We start from the raw sequence: 18628 nt of genomic DNA, 5'->3' as shown, positions 1-18628 counted from the left end.
ATTCTCTACCTTTTTTTTCAGTCACCATTGAATCTTTAAATCTTGAATGCATATTCTGGTCTAGGCAGTTATGCAAAAAAGATGAACATAAGACTTAGAACCTTTTTGTAGAATATTTTGATCTGTGCAGTTTAAAATGGGTCCTAAAAGACACCTGTTGTTTTTAAAAGCATCTGGAAATGGGTTCAGTTTCACCAGATCAATGGATGAGCTTTTTTCTGAGTGACAGGAATCTGTCACTTCCCCTGAAGTTGATAGAATTCTGCATTCTTATGACATTTTAACATTGTTTTAAGGTAGCCATAGGTTAGAAGGTTGTTTTTTTTCTTCCAATGTTTTGTCTGTGAAAGAAAACTAACCAGTCAGTGGTATTTGTTTCGATGTCTGTTATGCTATGAAGCAGTATCTTAAGAGCTTGGTCACTCATATTTGCCTACTTTAGCTGACTTATTTAACAAAATATGCAAAAAATGGGGGAAAGAAATGCATTTCCTGGACATGCCAAGGTTACTGCTTGACTGTGTTTGAAGTAGAGCAGCTTGAAGGTTTAAAGTAGACATTTAAAGAAATTCAGATCTTTTGAGTATCCAATTCACATTCAGGAAGGGTGTTTGATGCATTTTCTGTATGATTTTGAAAGCAAACCTACTTGAGATCTGGCTCAAAATTATTAGCAATTGGAAGACAAATACTCTTGAGTAGGGAAATATCAGTATAAGACCAAGGCGCTTGCTTTAGACTCACAGGATTTGTATTTTGTGCTATGGTAATTCAAAGTGCAAAAAAGATTTTTAGAACTACAGTGACATTAACAAGTACTTATAATTTTAAATGAGGACAGGTCTTCTTTGGCCTCGCCTGAGAGCTAGGCCAAATACTTGTGCACTCCTGACATAAAGAGCAAGTCAATGCTTCTCAAATTAGAACAAATAAAATTCAAATACCTGAAACTCAGTATATACTCTCTTTTACTAATATGGAAATAATTTTTGTTACTGATATATAACCACAAAAACCAACATGGAAATCCCTTGCAAAGGTTAAAATGCTTGCTGTTGTAACTTGAATAGATGTGTACTAGCTGCATGAGTGTGTACTTCACTTACACCCCACAATTATCAGGGATGAAAGTCCCTTTAGCTACAATACTGCCTTATTATCCCTACTGTGCCCTAATATTTAAGTTTCTGAATGAAAAAATGTAAACTGTAGCCCTTAAATTCCTAAATTTCCCATTCAGTTCATTACAAGCCTGCTAGGTGGAATTCAGAAAGGCTTTTTGCTTTTCAGAGAAGGGGTTTGTGCTAACCAGAAAGAATTACTGCAGAATGAGCCATACATCTTAAAAGTGTGCCCCTCTTTGGCCTGTATATAAGACAAAACTCACAGCTCAAGTATTTTGATTTTACAGGCCAAATGTTATGCCTAGACCATGAATGAATATACAATGAGCCAGTTTTGGAAGCAGAAGCATGTGTGGTGAGGTCTATGTAAGCCAGCATGGGTTTGGCAGTTCTGTTGGCTAATACCAGCTCAGGGATGTTGCCAGCAGTATTGCAGATGCAGTTTCCTGCGTTTGAGACTCATTGCTCTTGTGCCATATGGAAACAGTGCAGGGCCACAGGCCAGTGTTTTCCCTTGCTTGGTCCCAATTTCACGCAGTCTGAAAATGGTCTTAAGAGTTAAAGTAGTTCATGTGTCACTGAGGTGGTAAACGCTACCCTGTGCTGGGTCACATCATCTGGTTGAGAGAGCCCCATGTGTGTTTGTGAGACAGAGAAAAGTCCTGTGGGAAATGAGCCAGTAATGAGAAAAACAGAAAATCAGTTTCTGTATCTTGTCTCAGGATTTTTAGGTATTGACTCAGTGCTGCACCTTAGCAAGTATGCTCAAGCTCAGCTTTTGGGGCTTTTGCACTGCAGCTGTTTATCATATGAAGGCTTTCTGAGCAGTTGAAACTTCGTGGCTTTATTAAGTACCAGAGCTCTCCATTCTGCTTTCAGTCACAGACTGAGTTGTCCTTTTCTGGAGTAAAAGCTGGGGCTTTCTTTTGAAATCAAATGACTGCTTATTATCATATTTCTGCATACACAGAATTTCTCTCCTTTGCATGATTGGAAGTCAGCCATGAATCTTATTCTTTGTATTAAATTTCATGTTTTCAATCAGTGTCAGGTATAGTTTGAGTGGACCTGCTGCAGAAAAAAAATCTTATTGTGCCCAGTTTGTGATTTCTTATTGAATTGACAGGAAGAGAGGGGAAAAAAACTCAGCCTGCCATGCTGGACTCAGTTAATGGGTATTGTAAAAGAAAACTGAAGTTGTTTGAAAAATGCACTTGTTAAATGTTAAGTGCCATGAAGCTTTCAATTACTTAAGAAGTTAATTGCAGAGTTTAAAAAACCCGTTGCATTTGGATTTAGTAGAAATTAGGTCTTTCTGAATTGTTTGGAAGAGCTAGGTCTCAGCAGAGCAGGAGTTGTGGTTCAGTATTGTCACAAAGATACCAATACAGATATTCATATTTTTTTATTGTGCAATAAACCAGATGGCAAGAAAACAATGTGTTTCAGAGTTCTTTTAAGAACATGATTCTGAGTATTCAATTTTATTTAGAATTGCAGTTTGGTTTTTTGTTCCTCAGAGTGCATGTTTCACTTGTGAGATTTGGTTACGCAAGTCACATTGTATTCTTCCAGCCTGTTTTATGCTGAAAATGTAACATGACAGGATTGTTAAAAACTGTAATAAAATATTGGATCAGCCTAAGGAATCCTCTTTTGCTAAATAGCTTTCTGGAATGGTAACTGTTCCAGAAAAAAAAAATCAAATATATAGCTAATTACAGAAAAACTGTGGGTAGCATGCTGCTCTCTCTCTTTTCCCATGACCTTCTAATTTTATATTTTTTTGTATGTGTGTATATGTGTGTGTGTGAACAATTAAAATATGACAGCAGAGCAAAATAGCATAGTCCAAATGCCCAGCAGCTGGGATATAGATGTAATAATCCATGTCCTTGAATCATAGGAAATAGAGAGGGGACAAATTGCAGATAATTTAGTCTCTCTACTTCTGCTATGCACAGCTTTTGCTCTAAGTACATCTGTTAAATTTACACCTCATTTAATACACTGACATATTACTAAAATTATAGTGGTGTTTAGTTTTCTCAGTTTGTCTTTTCTATTACAGAAATAAAATTGGTCCTGCCTAGGATGGAAAGGTGGCCTAGATGAATTGAGAGTCTTTACAGACATTTCTATGTGATTCCATAATTTTTATGTATCTTTCTGTACCACATTTTGCCTTTGGATGATAATGTTTTGCTCCATGTAGTTTTTGTATTTCCATGTATTAGAAGGAAAAAGTGCTTTTCAGATTTTGAGAAAGTATTTCAGGTATTTCTCTTCCCACATGTATCTTTTTAATCTTTTCTTTCACCCTGCCCTGCTTAGTCATGCATATCAGAACTCACTGAGAATGAGAAACTGGTTCACATCTCTCTATTCATTCTGTGAAAAATGAACTGAGAAACTGTAGTTTAGAGCTCATAAAGTGCTCAACGCTGCCTGCATTCACCTTTGTTTTATTGTTTAGTCGTGTAAAAGGGTGAGGAAAGAGAACTTATTATTTCTCTTCCGAGAGGGCAAAACGTTTTTGGCTTTTTCTGCCGCTTTATGATTGTATGAGATCAGAAATCTTCTAAGAATGGACAGGACTCATGTATTAGGGCAGGATTTGCCAACTGAGATAAGTAAAACTGCTCATATGTGATAAGGGACTGTAGTGTTTTTTTCTGTGTCAAAATTCACTAAACCTCAGAAAATCTGTGGCTGCAGTAAAAAGTGTCAGAATTCATCACTGGGAATGATTTTATAGGTGTACTGTTTTAAGATGTTGGATAATCCCACATATTTTGAAATGGCATCAATTATTCTTTTTTAATTAATCTTAAAAATTAATAATAAACAGTACAGTGTGAATATGCTGTTCTCAGTGGTTAACATTGATGGGGGCTTGCTTTTTGCCCTGTGACTTGGTAAGTAGTGTCCTGCCATTGCATTCTTTCCTTCATTATTGTATGGACCACTCTCATCCCAATTGTCCTAAGGTATATCCAAAGCACATGAACATTTGATAAGTTGATGAAGTGTGGGTAACTTTCTGGTATCAAAATGCCTAAAGCCACATAGGAGAGTTCTGTTTCAGAGATGCCAAAGATCTTTAATACTATATATTGATTAAGAAATCAAAGGTATATGCTTAATTGTTTTCAAACCTAAGCAAAACTAAAACTGAAATATAAGCATTTAAATATCTGTTCTGCAGCGCAATGCTGCTGGATATTGAGTACTTTCAGATGTGTATGCTGTGTTCCCTCCGATTTCACTGGTAAGTGTGGTTACTTGGTAATCCACAGGGTGAATTCAACACAGAGGAACAAGCTCAGTTTTCTGAAACTTTTCTTGTAGCATAGTTCTGATCAGTTTAGATATGTTTAGATCAAGTTGAGATCTGTGAAAGCAATAGGTATTGTGGATTGTCAAGTGTTCTCAGGTGTCTGCTGCTGTTTGCTATCTGAATAGGCCTAGAAGTGTCCTCACAGAAACCAGCTATATGTGTGGAGAAGAAAGTCTGAAGAATTAACATCTTAGATCTGTACATGTATTCGCAGTAGATGTTTGTGAAGGACTTAAGATTTCTTTCTTTCTTCGGTGAATTGTCTGTCGAAGTGTTCTTACGCAATCTTATGCAAAATTAATTGCTACATTAATCTTGAAAGTCTCATGCAGACTAGTTAGTATGACTTACTGATTATGAGAAATAGAAAAGATAAAGAAGGAAACAAAATCATTTTCAAGCTTTTTTCAACTAAAGCTTTGTGATATAAATTAATTTTGATAACATTTAGGTTTCATTGTGTTTTGTTCCACAGGCATCAGGAGCAATCCGTCCTTTAGTTTCTACTGTTATTGCCTCTGCTGCTGATGGGTGCTTGGACCACTCACTGGAACGTGCCAGGTACAGAGCAAGTGAAATGCCTCAGGCTTTCTTGTTTGATATAATCTATGAAGCATACCAACAGGTAAGATATTAAGGCTTTCTAAGACCTTTTTTTCCATTTACTTCAGTTAAACAGAAAAAAAGATAACTTTATTTCTCTTTCAAGAATAGAGCTTTAGCACCTATTTCAGATCATGTCAAACTGTATGCCTATTACTTCTGTATCTTTAAAAAAAGCCTTATCATTCTAATTTATTCAAATTTTTGATTAGTTAATTTTTAAATATAAGAAGGGGTAATGGGTCTAAATGGCTGGAAAGACAAATTTGCTTTTATTTTTATTGTGCATAAATTAAATTACTTAAATAAGTGAGTTTATATGTTTAAAGTTACATGTCTATGTAAATTATGTGCTGTTGACTGAGAGTATCGAAGGGTTTTGGGTGCACAGTGAAATAATGACATTTTAGAGTCATTTAGTGGGATGCAGCCAGTTCTAAAATACTGAGATAATATAACTTGCTACATCTAGGTAAATGCTTATTTTGTTTCTTCTTGTATGTGTGTTATACATACTTTGATTAGTGGCTAAAAATAATGTTTACTTGTCTCTATTGTAATTTTTTCATATTTTTCCTAATATATTGCTTTAAAATTAACTTCATTCAGGAAAAATTAAAGTTGTGGATAATGTATTAAACCCTGACTCTTTTGCCTTAATTTGCCCTGAAGACTGCTTTCATTTGCCCTGCCCTGCATTCACATCTTACTGGAAACATTCCAGCCTTTCTTCTCAACACTCTACTTCCTTTTCATTCATCACCTTGTGGAAATTGCCTGTCCTCCAGGTATCTTCCAGACTGACTGGAAGCAGAGCATTTCTTCATTTGTCACTTGGAAGGAATTATTTTTCATGTTAATGCTGACAGTCATGCTTCCCATCAGTCTTTCAATTCTAAACAAGCCCAAGTTTCTGATACTCACTTTCAGAGTACAAAACTTAGAAATCACTAACAACAGAAAAATCTGAGGATAGGCAATGAAGAAGCTGTTACTTAATTGTTCAATAATTGTTTTCCTTAGAAATGTTGGCACAAATTCTGTGTCATACCCTTTGTGTGTGTTACTTGAAGATATTAGATGCTGAAGATGAAGGACTACACAAGATGAAGAGCTACTCAAGTGATTGGACTGGCTTCAACCTTTTTGCTTCTGATAGGATGCAGGGGGTTGTTCTTAGTACATGACACACAGCTGATACTTCTGAGATTCTACCTTGAATGTAGTGGGTATACTCATAAGAAATGTAGCCTCTATATAAATAAGAACACATCTCAAGAGACGACTGCTACTGTTGGTTGTACAACCCTCTTTGATGTGTGTATCTTTTGGCAAATTTCATTTTTATGTGCTGTTTCTTGCAACCACCTTCCCCCCCCTCATCCCCCAGACAACTCAGTATTTTTTCTGCTCTGTTTGCTTATAATTTGCAAATACAGTAGAGCTGGCAAATGCATAAAATCTCTTGCCCTAAATGTCTCACTCAAAAGACAGCTATATTTGCAGTTCCTACGTTCCTCTGAATAGAGTTTTTTTCTCACATATGCATTCCATCAGTCTTCTTTTTTTGTATCCCTGCTCTTTCAAGAACAAGCCACCAAAGTTGTTAGAAGCAACCAAGGCTGTGGTTTCTTGTCCCCAGTTTCCTTTGCTTTGGCTAAATTCTGGTCATTTTAATGCTCTGTGCCTGGACCCTTGGGAAGTATAACACTTTGCTAAAATCTCTCAACTCATATTGTTTCATAATTATTTATGTTTCAATGGTGTCTAGCTGTCCAAGTCAAGGATTAAGATCCTATTGTTCTGGGAACTGTACAAACAAATAAAAAAAGACAGATAATCGTTGTCCTGAAAAACCTAGTCAAGCTACTGTAGGACAGATTTTTGTAGGAATGGATGCAGCTTATGATGCTTCATAAGTATTAACATATCCATAATCAATTCCCACAACCTGGTGAAGGTAAGTATCATTGTACAGATAAACAAGAGAAAATAGTTTTGTTACTCATGTTGCAAGTCGTTCATGAAGCTGGGAATGGAATTCATTTTGGCTGGCTCTGCCTGGGATCGTGATCCCATGCCTGTGTATTTTATACAGTTGTGACCTTTATGCAGCAACAGTGTGGGGAAAACAACCGTCAAACATGCATTCCTTGGAAAGAAATTGTCCATTTGAATTAGTGCTTCGAGTAATACAGGCTTTTCAGTTACACTGTGGGTAATGTGGAATATGGCTTTTAAACTCCATCTCTATTTAAATGCCATCTGATATGAGTAGATAGGTTTAAAGTGTTTACTTCCAGATGTGTTTGTGAATGTAAAATATATTGACCACAAAGTTGCGAAATTCAGTTAAAGGTTAGTTTTCTGACCCTTTCGGGTTTGCCATCTGCAGTCTTTTTTGTCTCTTCTTGTCTGGCAGCAATCTGGGCCGAGCAGACTGGAGGTCCTTCTTTTATTGCTGTTTTAAATTTATCTAGAACTAGAATGGAGTAAGGTATTAACACTGTTAAAATATGAAAAAATATGTTTGTATGATCTTTACCAAATTAGTAATTTCCTTAGAAAACATTTTACATTTCTTGCTCAAATAAAAAAAAGGATAGTATTGATTTGGGGAAAAATACACACCTGTTGAATCTCCCCTAATTAATTTTATGTACAAATACCAAAGATCGTTTTATAATAGTATCTTAAAAATATATGTGTACTACAGGGAATCCCCATTATATTTGGCGCCAAAAATCCAGGACAGATTTTGAGGAATTCAACCAGATTGTTCACCTGCACTTCATTGTGATGTATTTAATTTAGTTTTCAGTCTTACATCTTCCCTGTTGCCTAAAACACGTATTCCAAACACATCTTTGTTCAGATATATGTTACTTTCTGATTTATAACTGTTAGGATATCAAGACTTCTGAGTTCATAACTCTTAAGTTTATTAAGACAAGTGACCAATGCAAACAACTGCAAGGGGAAAAATAACTGTATTTACAGTGTGTGTATCTTGTGCGTGGGAGGCTTTGTTAGCAGGGGTTTTCCTTGGGATTTTAGGTAAAAGGATGTATAAATTTGTTAAGGGGATAAATGTGATGTTGCATCACTACTCTTAGTTCTGGTATATCCTAATTTATGAGTTCTCATTTCCTGCACAGTGTAATGAACCATAGTAAATGGACAAATTAAAAATTTTAAAATCAGAAATGCAAGCGTCTAATTTTTTACTAGTAAAACCTCTGGAAAAGTTGTAAAAACATGGCAGAATCCATTATTTACTTCAATTCTGGATTACCTGGGACAAAGTCAGCCAATCAAATTTTTTAAAAATTATTTTTATTTTGTTATGTTAGTAAAAAATTCCTTATCTTTAAAATACTTGTTTCTTTTCTATTTTTATCAGTCTCAAGGAAAATCAGGAAAGTTTAAGTGTTAATTGAAAATCCACCCTTTCCAAAGATAGCAAATAAGGGATAGATTCCTTAGACCAGACTTGTTCATTTTTGATTAAGGTAGTTTCATGTTTCTGTTCCACTTCTTATTTAAATAGGAACAAATGTGAAGTATGATCCTGCAAGCCTGGGAGGAGGTGGGTGGGGGAAAGACTTTACTTACCAGAAGTCAAGTGTTCCCTGGAGCGGTACCTTTTGAAAGAATTAGAGTATCAGGAAGTCAGATAGACTACCATTTTCCTTTAATCAGAGTAGGCTGAGACTGATTTCTGTAATACTTGCTTTTGTGATATTATGAAATGCACAAAGATCTCAAAGGTTTTTTTGTCTTTTACACAAAGCATCTTGTTGTGTCATGTCATGTGTTCTGTACAAACAACCACAATATAAAATGGCTGAAATACTCAAAGCATTGAACACTTGAAATGTATCTGCTAAAGCAAGAAAGGTAGCAGGAACATTTAAAAAGCTTTACCGTTTCATGATCTTGAGGAGGAACAACCAAAAATGGAAACAGAAAGAGGAGTGGTAGGTAGAAGATTCTGATCAGCTTCTATATCAGATACACAAACAAACACCCTGATAAGACGATACAACAGTTAAAGAGCTGTCGGCATGAATATGGGGAATACCAGAGAGTTTCTCATCACCAGTCCAGGGAAGCCAAGAACATTGCAAGAAGGAATAGGTACAAACAGCTGAAAAAAGAGCAGGACATATTAGAATGCTGTTCTGCAGGAATCCTTCATATGTGGGTGGTATGACAAAGTCTGATCACTAAGTCAAAATTAAGGGATAGCTTTTTAAGAATTATTTTTTTAAAATTTCACATTTTTTTTCTGCTGATCATTTATACAGTATCTTACAATTTTCCTCAAGATCTGCAGTGCCTGTGGAAATTTACTGCAAGAACTACTCACTTTTGAGTAGGGTGGGGTGTTTGTATTACATACATAGTTAGTTTAATCATCTGTTGATAGTAGACCTTTTGCAGAGTATGGTAGTTTATATTTAGTTAATCAGAACAATGAAGCTGAAGTAAAAAAAGAAAAAACGGAGCAGGAAATAGGAATACTCATTGAAGGAGAATGAGCTTCAACATGTTTAGAGACATTTCTCTGATTCATGTCTATAATCTCCTTACAGATATCCACACAGATCAGTCTGATCTTGAGGATTCTATCTAGTCTGTGTAGAAAATATGTGTAGACTAATATTTTTTTGGACTACACTAAATTAGTGTATCTGTTCATAGCCAACATTAACCACTCTTTGAATATTAAGCAATTACATTTACTTATGGGCCACTACAACATCTGCCTGCATAGGAGAGAATGGCTATATATAAACATAGTAATGACAAGATACAAAACAATAGTGTGTCAGAGAGAATCATGCACATACTTTGATGCTGAATTCTGGGAGGCAGATGTTCTTCCACTCCCCAAAAAAATCATTGCAAGATGTCCACAGATTGGGTGGAGATGAGGAGAAGAGATAGCCTGTGAACTGTCCAACCTGGTCATAAGTAGAAGAAAAAGAAATCCTAAAATGATTCTCATCTAACAAACCCCTAGAAATGTTCAGGCAAGATTTTGCCAGAGTAAGAAAGGAAGTTGGCTATTGTTAGGGCCATTGTAAAAGTATTTGCTGAAAGTATTGTCTTTTCTGTATGTAAATAATAGGGAGTGTATTCCATGTGGATTTTGTAAACTTCTAAAGTACTTTTTGAAAGGGCACAACATTACTGGGATTCTTTTTAAAACATGTGTGAAGCATTTTAGTATCCTCTGCAGCAGGGAAGTGGAGTCAGCTGTAGCAGTTTAGCAATATTTTGGCATAGGTCAGGCAAAGTCCTTCGAGGCAAAATGTCTAGACTGATTTGGGGATTTTCCTGTGGCTTCATTCTTTGTTAAAAACATCAATGTCTGTCAAATTATTATTGCCAGGAGCAACAAGCGATTAGATGAACGGTAGTAGACAAATTGTTGACTAAAACCTTGGCAACTTTGGGAGAAGGGGTCAGATTCAGAAAAAGGACTGAAGGAACAAGATATAAGTGAGACAAAATTTGGGTATTTAATTCTAATGCTGGATTCCTGAAAAAAAACACTGCTCATCCCCTTGCCAAGACTAAAGATATCTGAATCTTCAAGGCACATCAACCTTTATTTTTAACATTCACTAAACATGAAACTTTGTGTATGTCAAGGCATGTAAGTTGTCATCAAAACTGGTCAACTTAATATTTTATCTCCTGTAAACATTCACTTGGGAATATTTTTTCATCTGATTCTATTCCATCATGAATTAGTGATATGGGTGTGAGCTGTTCATTTCTGTACTGTAAAAGGACTGAAAAAGAGATCACCATTGTTTTAAATATATGACAAATAATGCATAAAATATATACATTTCATCATAAGTTGTACTGGGTTATTTCTTGACCTTTGTCTTTCTTAAAAAAGCACCAAGAATCTTTTATTAAGGGTATTGTGTTGTAAGGATGATCATTTAACCTCATTCTTATTCAAACAGATTTTGCAGTTTCTGTGTGCTCTGTGTGTGTGTAGGTCCACTTCCTTTTCCACATTCCCAGGTTCTGGTCACACACTTTACTTTTGTAGTTTATAGTTACATGCTCAGGTCTTACAAATGTATGCCATGTAACATCATTATCGTATTTGTCCTAATTCTGCATTCCAGTTATGTCTATAGGTTTTCTTCCTTCTCATTAAAGGTATTCTGAAATACTGAATCAAGAAGTGATTTGTGAATTAGGCAAGAGCTGGCTAGAATAATAGTAATCTTGTAGTATGATTTGTATGAAGACAGTACTACAAACCAATGTTCTCCTTTGTATGGAGTCCTAAAGGCAGCATTCTTCCTTCTGCCTATATAACAGGTAATTACAGTTTTAGTGCAACTACCTATTTGGTTGGTCCAAGTAAGCTGGGTACTCAGCTGAAGTTTTTTGAAATCCCTAGCCCTAATTTTAATTAACTGTGTACTACTTGTATGAAGGTAGCAAATGTCTGTGACTTCTTCAATGCACAATCTAAGCGTATGAAATAATATAACAAAAGGACACCTTTCTGATTTGTTCATAGGTCATTAGGATTTTAGATGTGATGGTTTGACAAGGAAATCTGTGTACTCCTAAATGTTAGAAGAAAATCTATTTCTTCTCACATGAGAAATTTCACATTATTAACAGTAACTGTTGTAATCCATTTCAGCTTTGATTTTATGACTTCTTTTAGTCACATTTTTAAAAAATTATTTATTTGGAACTTCAATATTACCTGAATTCTGTTCCATTTAATGCACACTGAAAGCTGGTAATTTTTTTCTTGTTTTGATGCACAATTGCTATAGAGCTACTTTTTTAATAATGCAGTTTTGCAGAGATTCTGCATTTCTCCGTTCATTGTCAGGCTGATGCATGAAGACTGTTGTTTAACTGCAGGGTTGTCAAGCTCCCCTAAATGAAAATCCTAATTTGTATAGTCTGCATGTTGTAGCTCTGAGATTTTTTCCAAAGAGGTCTATTATTTCATCTGGCATCTTTTTACCCTGACAACTTTGCCCTGAGGAGGAGGGAGGAATAAATAATTTTTCCTATCCTTAAAGCCTACCCAATTCTAAAGAATACTTTTCAGGGTAAATATGCTAAAATGAATTTTGTCAGTAATGCTTTCTTTTATTCAAAAAGTGAAGCTAGATTGGTGGTCTAGAGAAAATTGTGCTAGTTTAGATAGCTCTGTACTTGATTAGTTCTTTGGAGCAATGGTAGAGCCAGGATATTGTCTCAATCCCCACCTTTCCCTAATTAAATTCTGCCACAGGAATGTTTGGAGAGATTCTAATGCCTTGCACAAGAAAAAAAGGGTTTTTGCTAATGGGATAATTACTTCCATTTTATGTCACTCCTCATCCTGTAGGATCTCAAAGAACTTTGCAAATTCACATATTAGCTCTTGGAATTGTTTGCTGCAGTGGTGCAAAGCTTTCACTCCATGGGTGAAATTTGGCATCTCTATGGCAGTGAAAAGGCATTTTGTCTTCAGATATAATTTGGAAGGTGTATATTAAGGACACAAAATGCAAATATTCAATTGGAAGTTAGACTGGATTATGGGAATACTGTTGTGTTACTGGATTTACCGTGGTAAGTGTCCTGTATCCATGAGAATCACCTGTTTGATGCAAGCTCAGAAAATGCTGAATACTGAGTGAGGATCCTGGTATCCCACGTATGGAAGACCGCCCACCGAAATTGTCATCTACTGATTGTTCTGAGATAGTAACAAAGAAGACCAGGTAGTGAAGCTAAAGGTTTTAATCTCTTGTTATTGAGTTTGGTGTATTGAAAGGCAAGGAAAAGGACCATTTTTGATACTATATAAGTCAAGAGGTAATTTTTCTGAAGTAAATTGTTTCAAGAGTGAATAATCTTATCTGTTAAAAAAAATAAATTTAGAAATACATTTTAGCTTGGTCTGAATTTTCCTCACCTCTGCTTTTGACCTCAATTAAATTAACTGTTGTTTTCTTAATTTTATAATGTGATGTATTTAGAAATCTGTTTATTGGGAAAATGTGAACAATTACATCTTCAAATTTTCTTAGAATTACCTAAATAACCTGTATTTTCTACATTAGGGCAAGATTTTTCTTGTCTTTGTCTTGTCCAAATAATTATTTCCCCAGTATTTTTCCATGTCCAAATAATTATTTCCCCAGTATTTTTCCAATTTGCAAGATAAATTTAAGAGTTTAAACAATGAGTTCTAACACAGTGTATTGAATATTACTCTTGTCACATAGAATATTAGTATTTTCTTATTTCTTCATGTTGTAACTAAAATATGGGTATTTAGTGTACCTGGAAAGTAATGTGAGTACCAAAATATTCCAATGAGCAATCAGGAAGTGTTCAGGGGTGTAATGGTAGATTTCCAGGAAATCATGGCATGTACGGAAAAGGCATTTGCAGTTACTGCAGTGAAAGCTGTTGGGATATAGATGCAAGTCTGTATAAAAACAGGCTTGCTTAATTCTTGTAGGGAGTAAATTGCTGTATCTTTGTTCTCTTCACTACTACTGCATCTGGATGTACGTCACAACAGTTTTAATAATTAACTACAGTAAAAATAGTTTCAGAGATGAGATAGTCTGGTTTTACATTGATCTCAGTATTTCCTCAGTCACGTTTCCTCCTGTTTGCTGCTTCTGCTGTCTCTCATTTAGCTGTGGCATATTGATGCAGGCTGAGTGCTTGCTGCAAGCCCACTGTTGGATTCAGCTTTTTTTTTTTTTCAGTGGTAATGAGCGTGGCAAAAAAAATCTTTATAAAACAGGATTAAAAATAGGCCAATTCAGGTTCAGTGAGAGCTTGTGTCTACTTCTTAACTCAGTAAAATGTTCCTGATGATGAGTGTTCATGATGTACTCTGGCACTTCAGCAGCGGAAACTTGATTTTCCAGGATCTGGAAAAATCGTAAACCTCTGCTATTGTTGATTAGTTATGCATTTTAAATGCAAGTGTTCTGATATTGTTACTGAATGGATTTATATGGGAGAAAAAAAATGGAGATGCTGCTGACAGTGGAAAAAGTGCTAGAGATTACACAGTCAAGGGTTACAGAAGTATAAATGCTGGCTCTACAAAGACTTTAAAGATAACTGTGTAAAGGAACATACATTTCAGTTAATGCATAAAAGAATATTTTGTGTCATTATAAACTAAGGAATTATGAAAATATTAGAAAATAACAGTCCTGTATTGAACCTTCTTTTTATCTGTGCTGGGTCTGTTGTATGGCTACCAGCTCCCATATAAAGACACAGTAAATTAGTGTTCAAAGTATTGTATTGGAAGGAATTAAGCATATGGGCTATTAGTAAATACCAGGGAGACAGGCTGCATATCTGCTCTTTTCTCTAACCTCTTATTCTATGTTTACATGCAAGGAACAGCAATATACCTTGCATTTTAGGAAGTAGTTGTACTTTTCAAAATGTTTTCAAACTAATTTTGGGGAAGAAGACTTTGTGTAATACTAAAATCTGTATCTCATTCCACTTGTAGCACTTTATTCAAACGTCCACTCGTGGAAAACAAACAGAAAAAAACACCCACAAAAGTGCCCCAAAAACTACCTATTATAATGTCTTTGAATATTCAACAGTATAAAAGCATTTTTAAGTAACATATTTCCTTCTGTGTCATTTAAAAAGCTTAACTATTATGTTTTCTTTCTTCTGTGGATATGTTTTGTGCCAATATTTCCAGCTGTTTCCATCATTTCAAATCTGTGGTCTGAAACTTAAACTATGTCTATTGTTTCACAAAGCTGTGTGTGCCTGTCAAGTTCAGTTAACTGTACACTCTCAAACTTATGTTAAAAAGGCTTTCAGTAATAAAGGGGCTTTAGAAAGAGTAAGAGTTTTAAACAGATTTTGGTATTGTAAACTGAATCTAGATGTACGCTGAATCACATACAGAAAACTTAGAATGAGAATGGTTGTATATCTGGGTCAGTAAGAATTTTCTTCACAAATATTCTGGAATTCTTGTAGAATCATAGAATATCCCAAATTGGAAGTAACCGTAAGGATCACTGAATCTAACTCCTGGCCCTGCAGAGGACATCCCTAGTAGTCCCACCACCTGAGAGCATTGTCCAAATGTTTCTTGAACTCTGCCAGGCTTGGTGCTGGATCACTTCCTTGGGAAGCCTGCTCTTTCCCTCTGGATGAAGAACTGCTTCCTAATATCCAACCTAAACCTCTACTGGTACAACTTCAGACCAATCCCTTGGGTCTTGTCACTGGTCACCAAAGAGAAGAGATCAGTGTCTGCCCCTCTGCTTCCTCATGTAAGGAAGTTGTAACTGCAATGAGATCTCCCTTCAGTTTCCTCCAGGCTGAACAGACCAAGTGACCTCAGGCACTCCTCATATGGCTTCCCCTCAAGGCCCTTCACCATCCTTGTTGGCCTCCTCTAGAAACTCTTAAACAGTTTAATGTCTTTTTTTATACTGAGGTGCCCTTACACTGCCCCCAGCACTCAAGGTGAGGCTGCCCCAGAGCAGAGCAGAGCTGGACAATTCCTGCCCTTGACTGGCTGGCGATGCTGTGCCTGATGCAGGACTTTTTTTTTTTAATAGGTGCTCTCTAATAATGCTGATTTGTTAACTGAATTTCTTAGGGCAAGATAGAAGCTTTTGAATTCTGCACTTTAAATATGGATTTAAAATTTCACATGTGAAGATGTTTAGCATGAGATGGTATATAAACAGCTGGCCTTGTGCTGCTACTTCATTTCATTGTTTTCCTCTGACATCAGTGTATCAGACTTGGAGAACAGTACACTCTGACAATATGTTTAGGTTGAAACAATTACAGATAATTAGAGTGGTAAATGTCATGATATACAAGTGTTAGTGAAATATGTATTTAATTATTCCTTTGCTTTGTGTCATATTTCATCCCTTGAAGCAAGCAATACTCTCAAGATGCCTTAGCCCATTTATGGAACTTCTCCACTCCCTTCTAATTATCTGTGATTAATACCTTGCTAAAAAGTTGGAATTGCTTCATTTTGCCCTAACTACATTAATTACCCATATATTTAAAATGTTACTTATTTTATTTCAAAGTAAATTCTTTCACAGCTAAATTTATTTCTGAAATTTCCTCTTCCATTCTGAAGCAAAAATAAAAATACATGGGTTTTTAAAATTTGCATGTTACCCACATTAGTTTGTGTTCTACCAGAAAATTTTCCTTAAAAACAAAATGAAAAAAGGAAATATTTTGGTAATAAATATTTGGAATTGAAAGTTACTAGCCATTTCTGGTTTTACTGCCACTTTATCTCTGAACCTCTTTAGTTGAGGGATTACTGTATTTTTATGTATTTCGGAGATAGAGTCCCCTATTTATTTATCTTTTTATTGACCTTTTTTTTGTATCCTGTTTATTTAAATTTCTGTTTAATTTAAAAATGTTCCAAATTGGTTTTCTGGAACCCCTTTCTTTTTAAGTTACTCTGTGTTCTTGCGTCCATTTTTTTTTGTAACTCAAGCTAAAAAAATGTAGAGAGCAATAACATTTAAATTGCTTTTCTAAGTTAGCTGACACAAGAAAATGGCAGAATTTACTGGTTTAAATAATATAAAAGTGACAGCTATGTTTTTTTCCTAGGATATCTGTGTGTATGAGTATTGCAATTCAGATGTTTAATGTGAATAAATTGCTTGAATTTCACTGATACATTATAAAACAGGCATAAAAAATTTTTCTTCATCTATTTTAATAAACTTCTCCAGGAACTTAATAAAAAGAAAGGCTGATTGTACTGAACTATTGTCTTTTGGTTCTTCTTTAACCCACTAAAATTTTTACATACTTGACAATTTCAATTTCTTGAAGTCTGGAGGGCACTGGAAATTACTGAGCACAGTATCTTTGAAACATGATTTTGTAGACACATGGTTAAATTTGACACAGTGGAATTGTTTGTAAAGGAAAGCTTATATATTGGAGAGCTAATTGTCATTCTTTACTGGCCTTGTGTTTGAGGTTGATTTAGGTGATAACAACCTAAGTGCATTAATAAGATGTTTCACAGAAGCTTTTACCAAATACTCTTGAAGGAAACTTAAAGATTTGGGATAAGAGAAGGGACTTACCAGAGTAGATTATTTGTTAGAAGATAAGAAACAAGGTCAAGTGTATGACCAGTTTTCATTGCAGTAAATCACCACTGGAGTTTCATGATGGTATGTAGAGACCTGTCCAGTTATTTTGTTCATAAATAAATTGGAACAGGAAGTGGAGGTACTCATTTTTTCTTCTGCATAGTAGAGATGAGGGCTAACTGAGAAGGTTTGTAGAAGAATGTGATAAAATTGGTAGGTAACTGTAGATAAATGGAGGGTAAAAGGGTTGATAAAAGTTGTTAAGTAGTTTCCACACATGAAATGACTGAATAGATATTGATCTCTTTATCTGTGGAAAGATGTGAGAAGAGATGTGGTAGGGCATTTGAAGGGTTGAGAAGGTAGTTTTTCTGTCAGAATAACAGAGCATGTGATGAAAAGAGTGATGAATGAGATACTCCCTCCTGCAGTTGCTAAAAAAATACTGCTATTCAAAAAATAATTGGGTGAATTTAGGATTCCTGTAATTCACTGAGTGCTGTTAAGTCAGTTGTTTTTGGTTGAATGTGTCCCTCAGGGACTTTTTATTATATGGATTTCTGAAGCCAGAATAATAGCTTTATATGAGGCAAAGGGAGCATTCTGGGAATGTAAGAACATATTATTGCCATGTTCTTTCTTACTTATTGTTGACAATTCACTCTGAAATAGAGACTGGTTAGTGTGCTAGCCCACCTGTGATCTCCTCAAATACCTCCTTTTTAATAAAATATGCTATCTTAAGTTTTCCTTGTTACATAGAATTTGTGTTTCTGGATGGACTGCTAATTTAGCAATGTGAAAATAGAGTAGAACTTTCTTATCTTAGTTAGGCTAATTCATCTTGAGGTAGTCCTGACTGATAAGCTCCCAGCTCCTGCTTTTCTACCTATGAAGCTTACAAGATTCATCTTCTCCCTACTCAGTTTTTCATTAATGAGGTTTTTATAATCAGTATCAATAGGAAGCCAAACTGCTTGGGAAGGGTGTGTCAAGGGAATAACATCTTTTCTAGATGACTACAAGGTAGATAAATCTTTGTTTGTTGTGTGGGTTTTTCTTGTTTTGTGTTTTTTTTTTTGGTTTTTTTTTTTTTTTACTGTGAGGATTGTGGAGCAGCAGCATGGGACTGCTATTTTCTGTGCAGATAACTGGAGAAAAAGATAGAAGGAATCACATAAGGTATACAGAGGTTCTTAGTTACTACCATCCCTTTTCTGATTCTGCAATAAGCAAAACAGCATTTGAAGAGCCATGTTTCTACATCTATTAAATTGTTCCCATGCTCTAAAGGTTTGTCACTGGAAGGTCAGTGGTGTCTATTGGTGAGGCCTCTCTCAACTCCATCAAGAATTTTTTCTACATGTAACTTCTCATTCATTTATTTAACAATATGA

At 35.4% G+C, this 18628-nt stretch overlaps 1 protein-coding gene across 1 annotated transcript in view; it reads left to right on the top strand.

Moving 5' to 3' along the window:
- The window catches only part of CRPPA (CDP-L-ribitol pyrophosphorylase A), a 105934-nt gene that overhangs the window by 20256 nt on the left and 67050 nt on the right, over window positions 1-18628 (top strand). Inside the window, exon 3 of the mRNA XM_062495383.1 lies at window positions 4940-5089. Coding sequence (XP_062351367.1) covers window positions 4940-5089 — 150 coding nt within the window. The remainder of the gene's footprint in view (window positions 1-4939; window positions 5090-18628) is intronic.

Source organism: Cinclus cinclus, chromosome 1, assembly GCF_963662255.1.
Source record: "Cinclus cinclus chromosome 1, bCinCin1.1, whole genome shotgun sequence".
In the NCBI taxonomy this organism is placed as follows: Eukaryota; Metazoa; Chordata; class Aves; order Passeriformes; family Cinclidae; genus Cinclus; species Cinclus cinclus.
The sequence above is the reverse complement of the archived record's forward strand: the minus strand, read 5'-3'. Positions and strand labels throughout refer to the sequence as shown.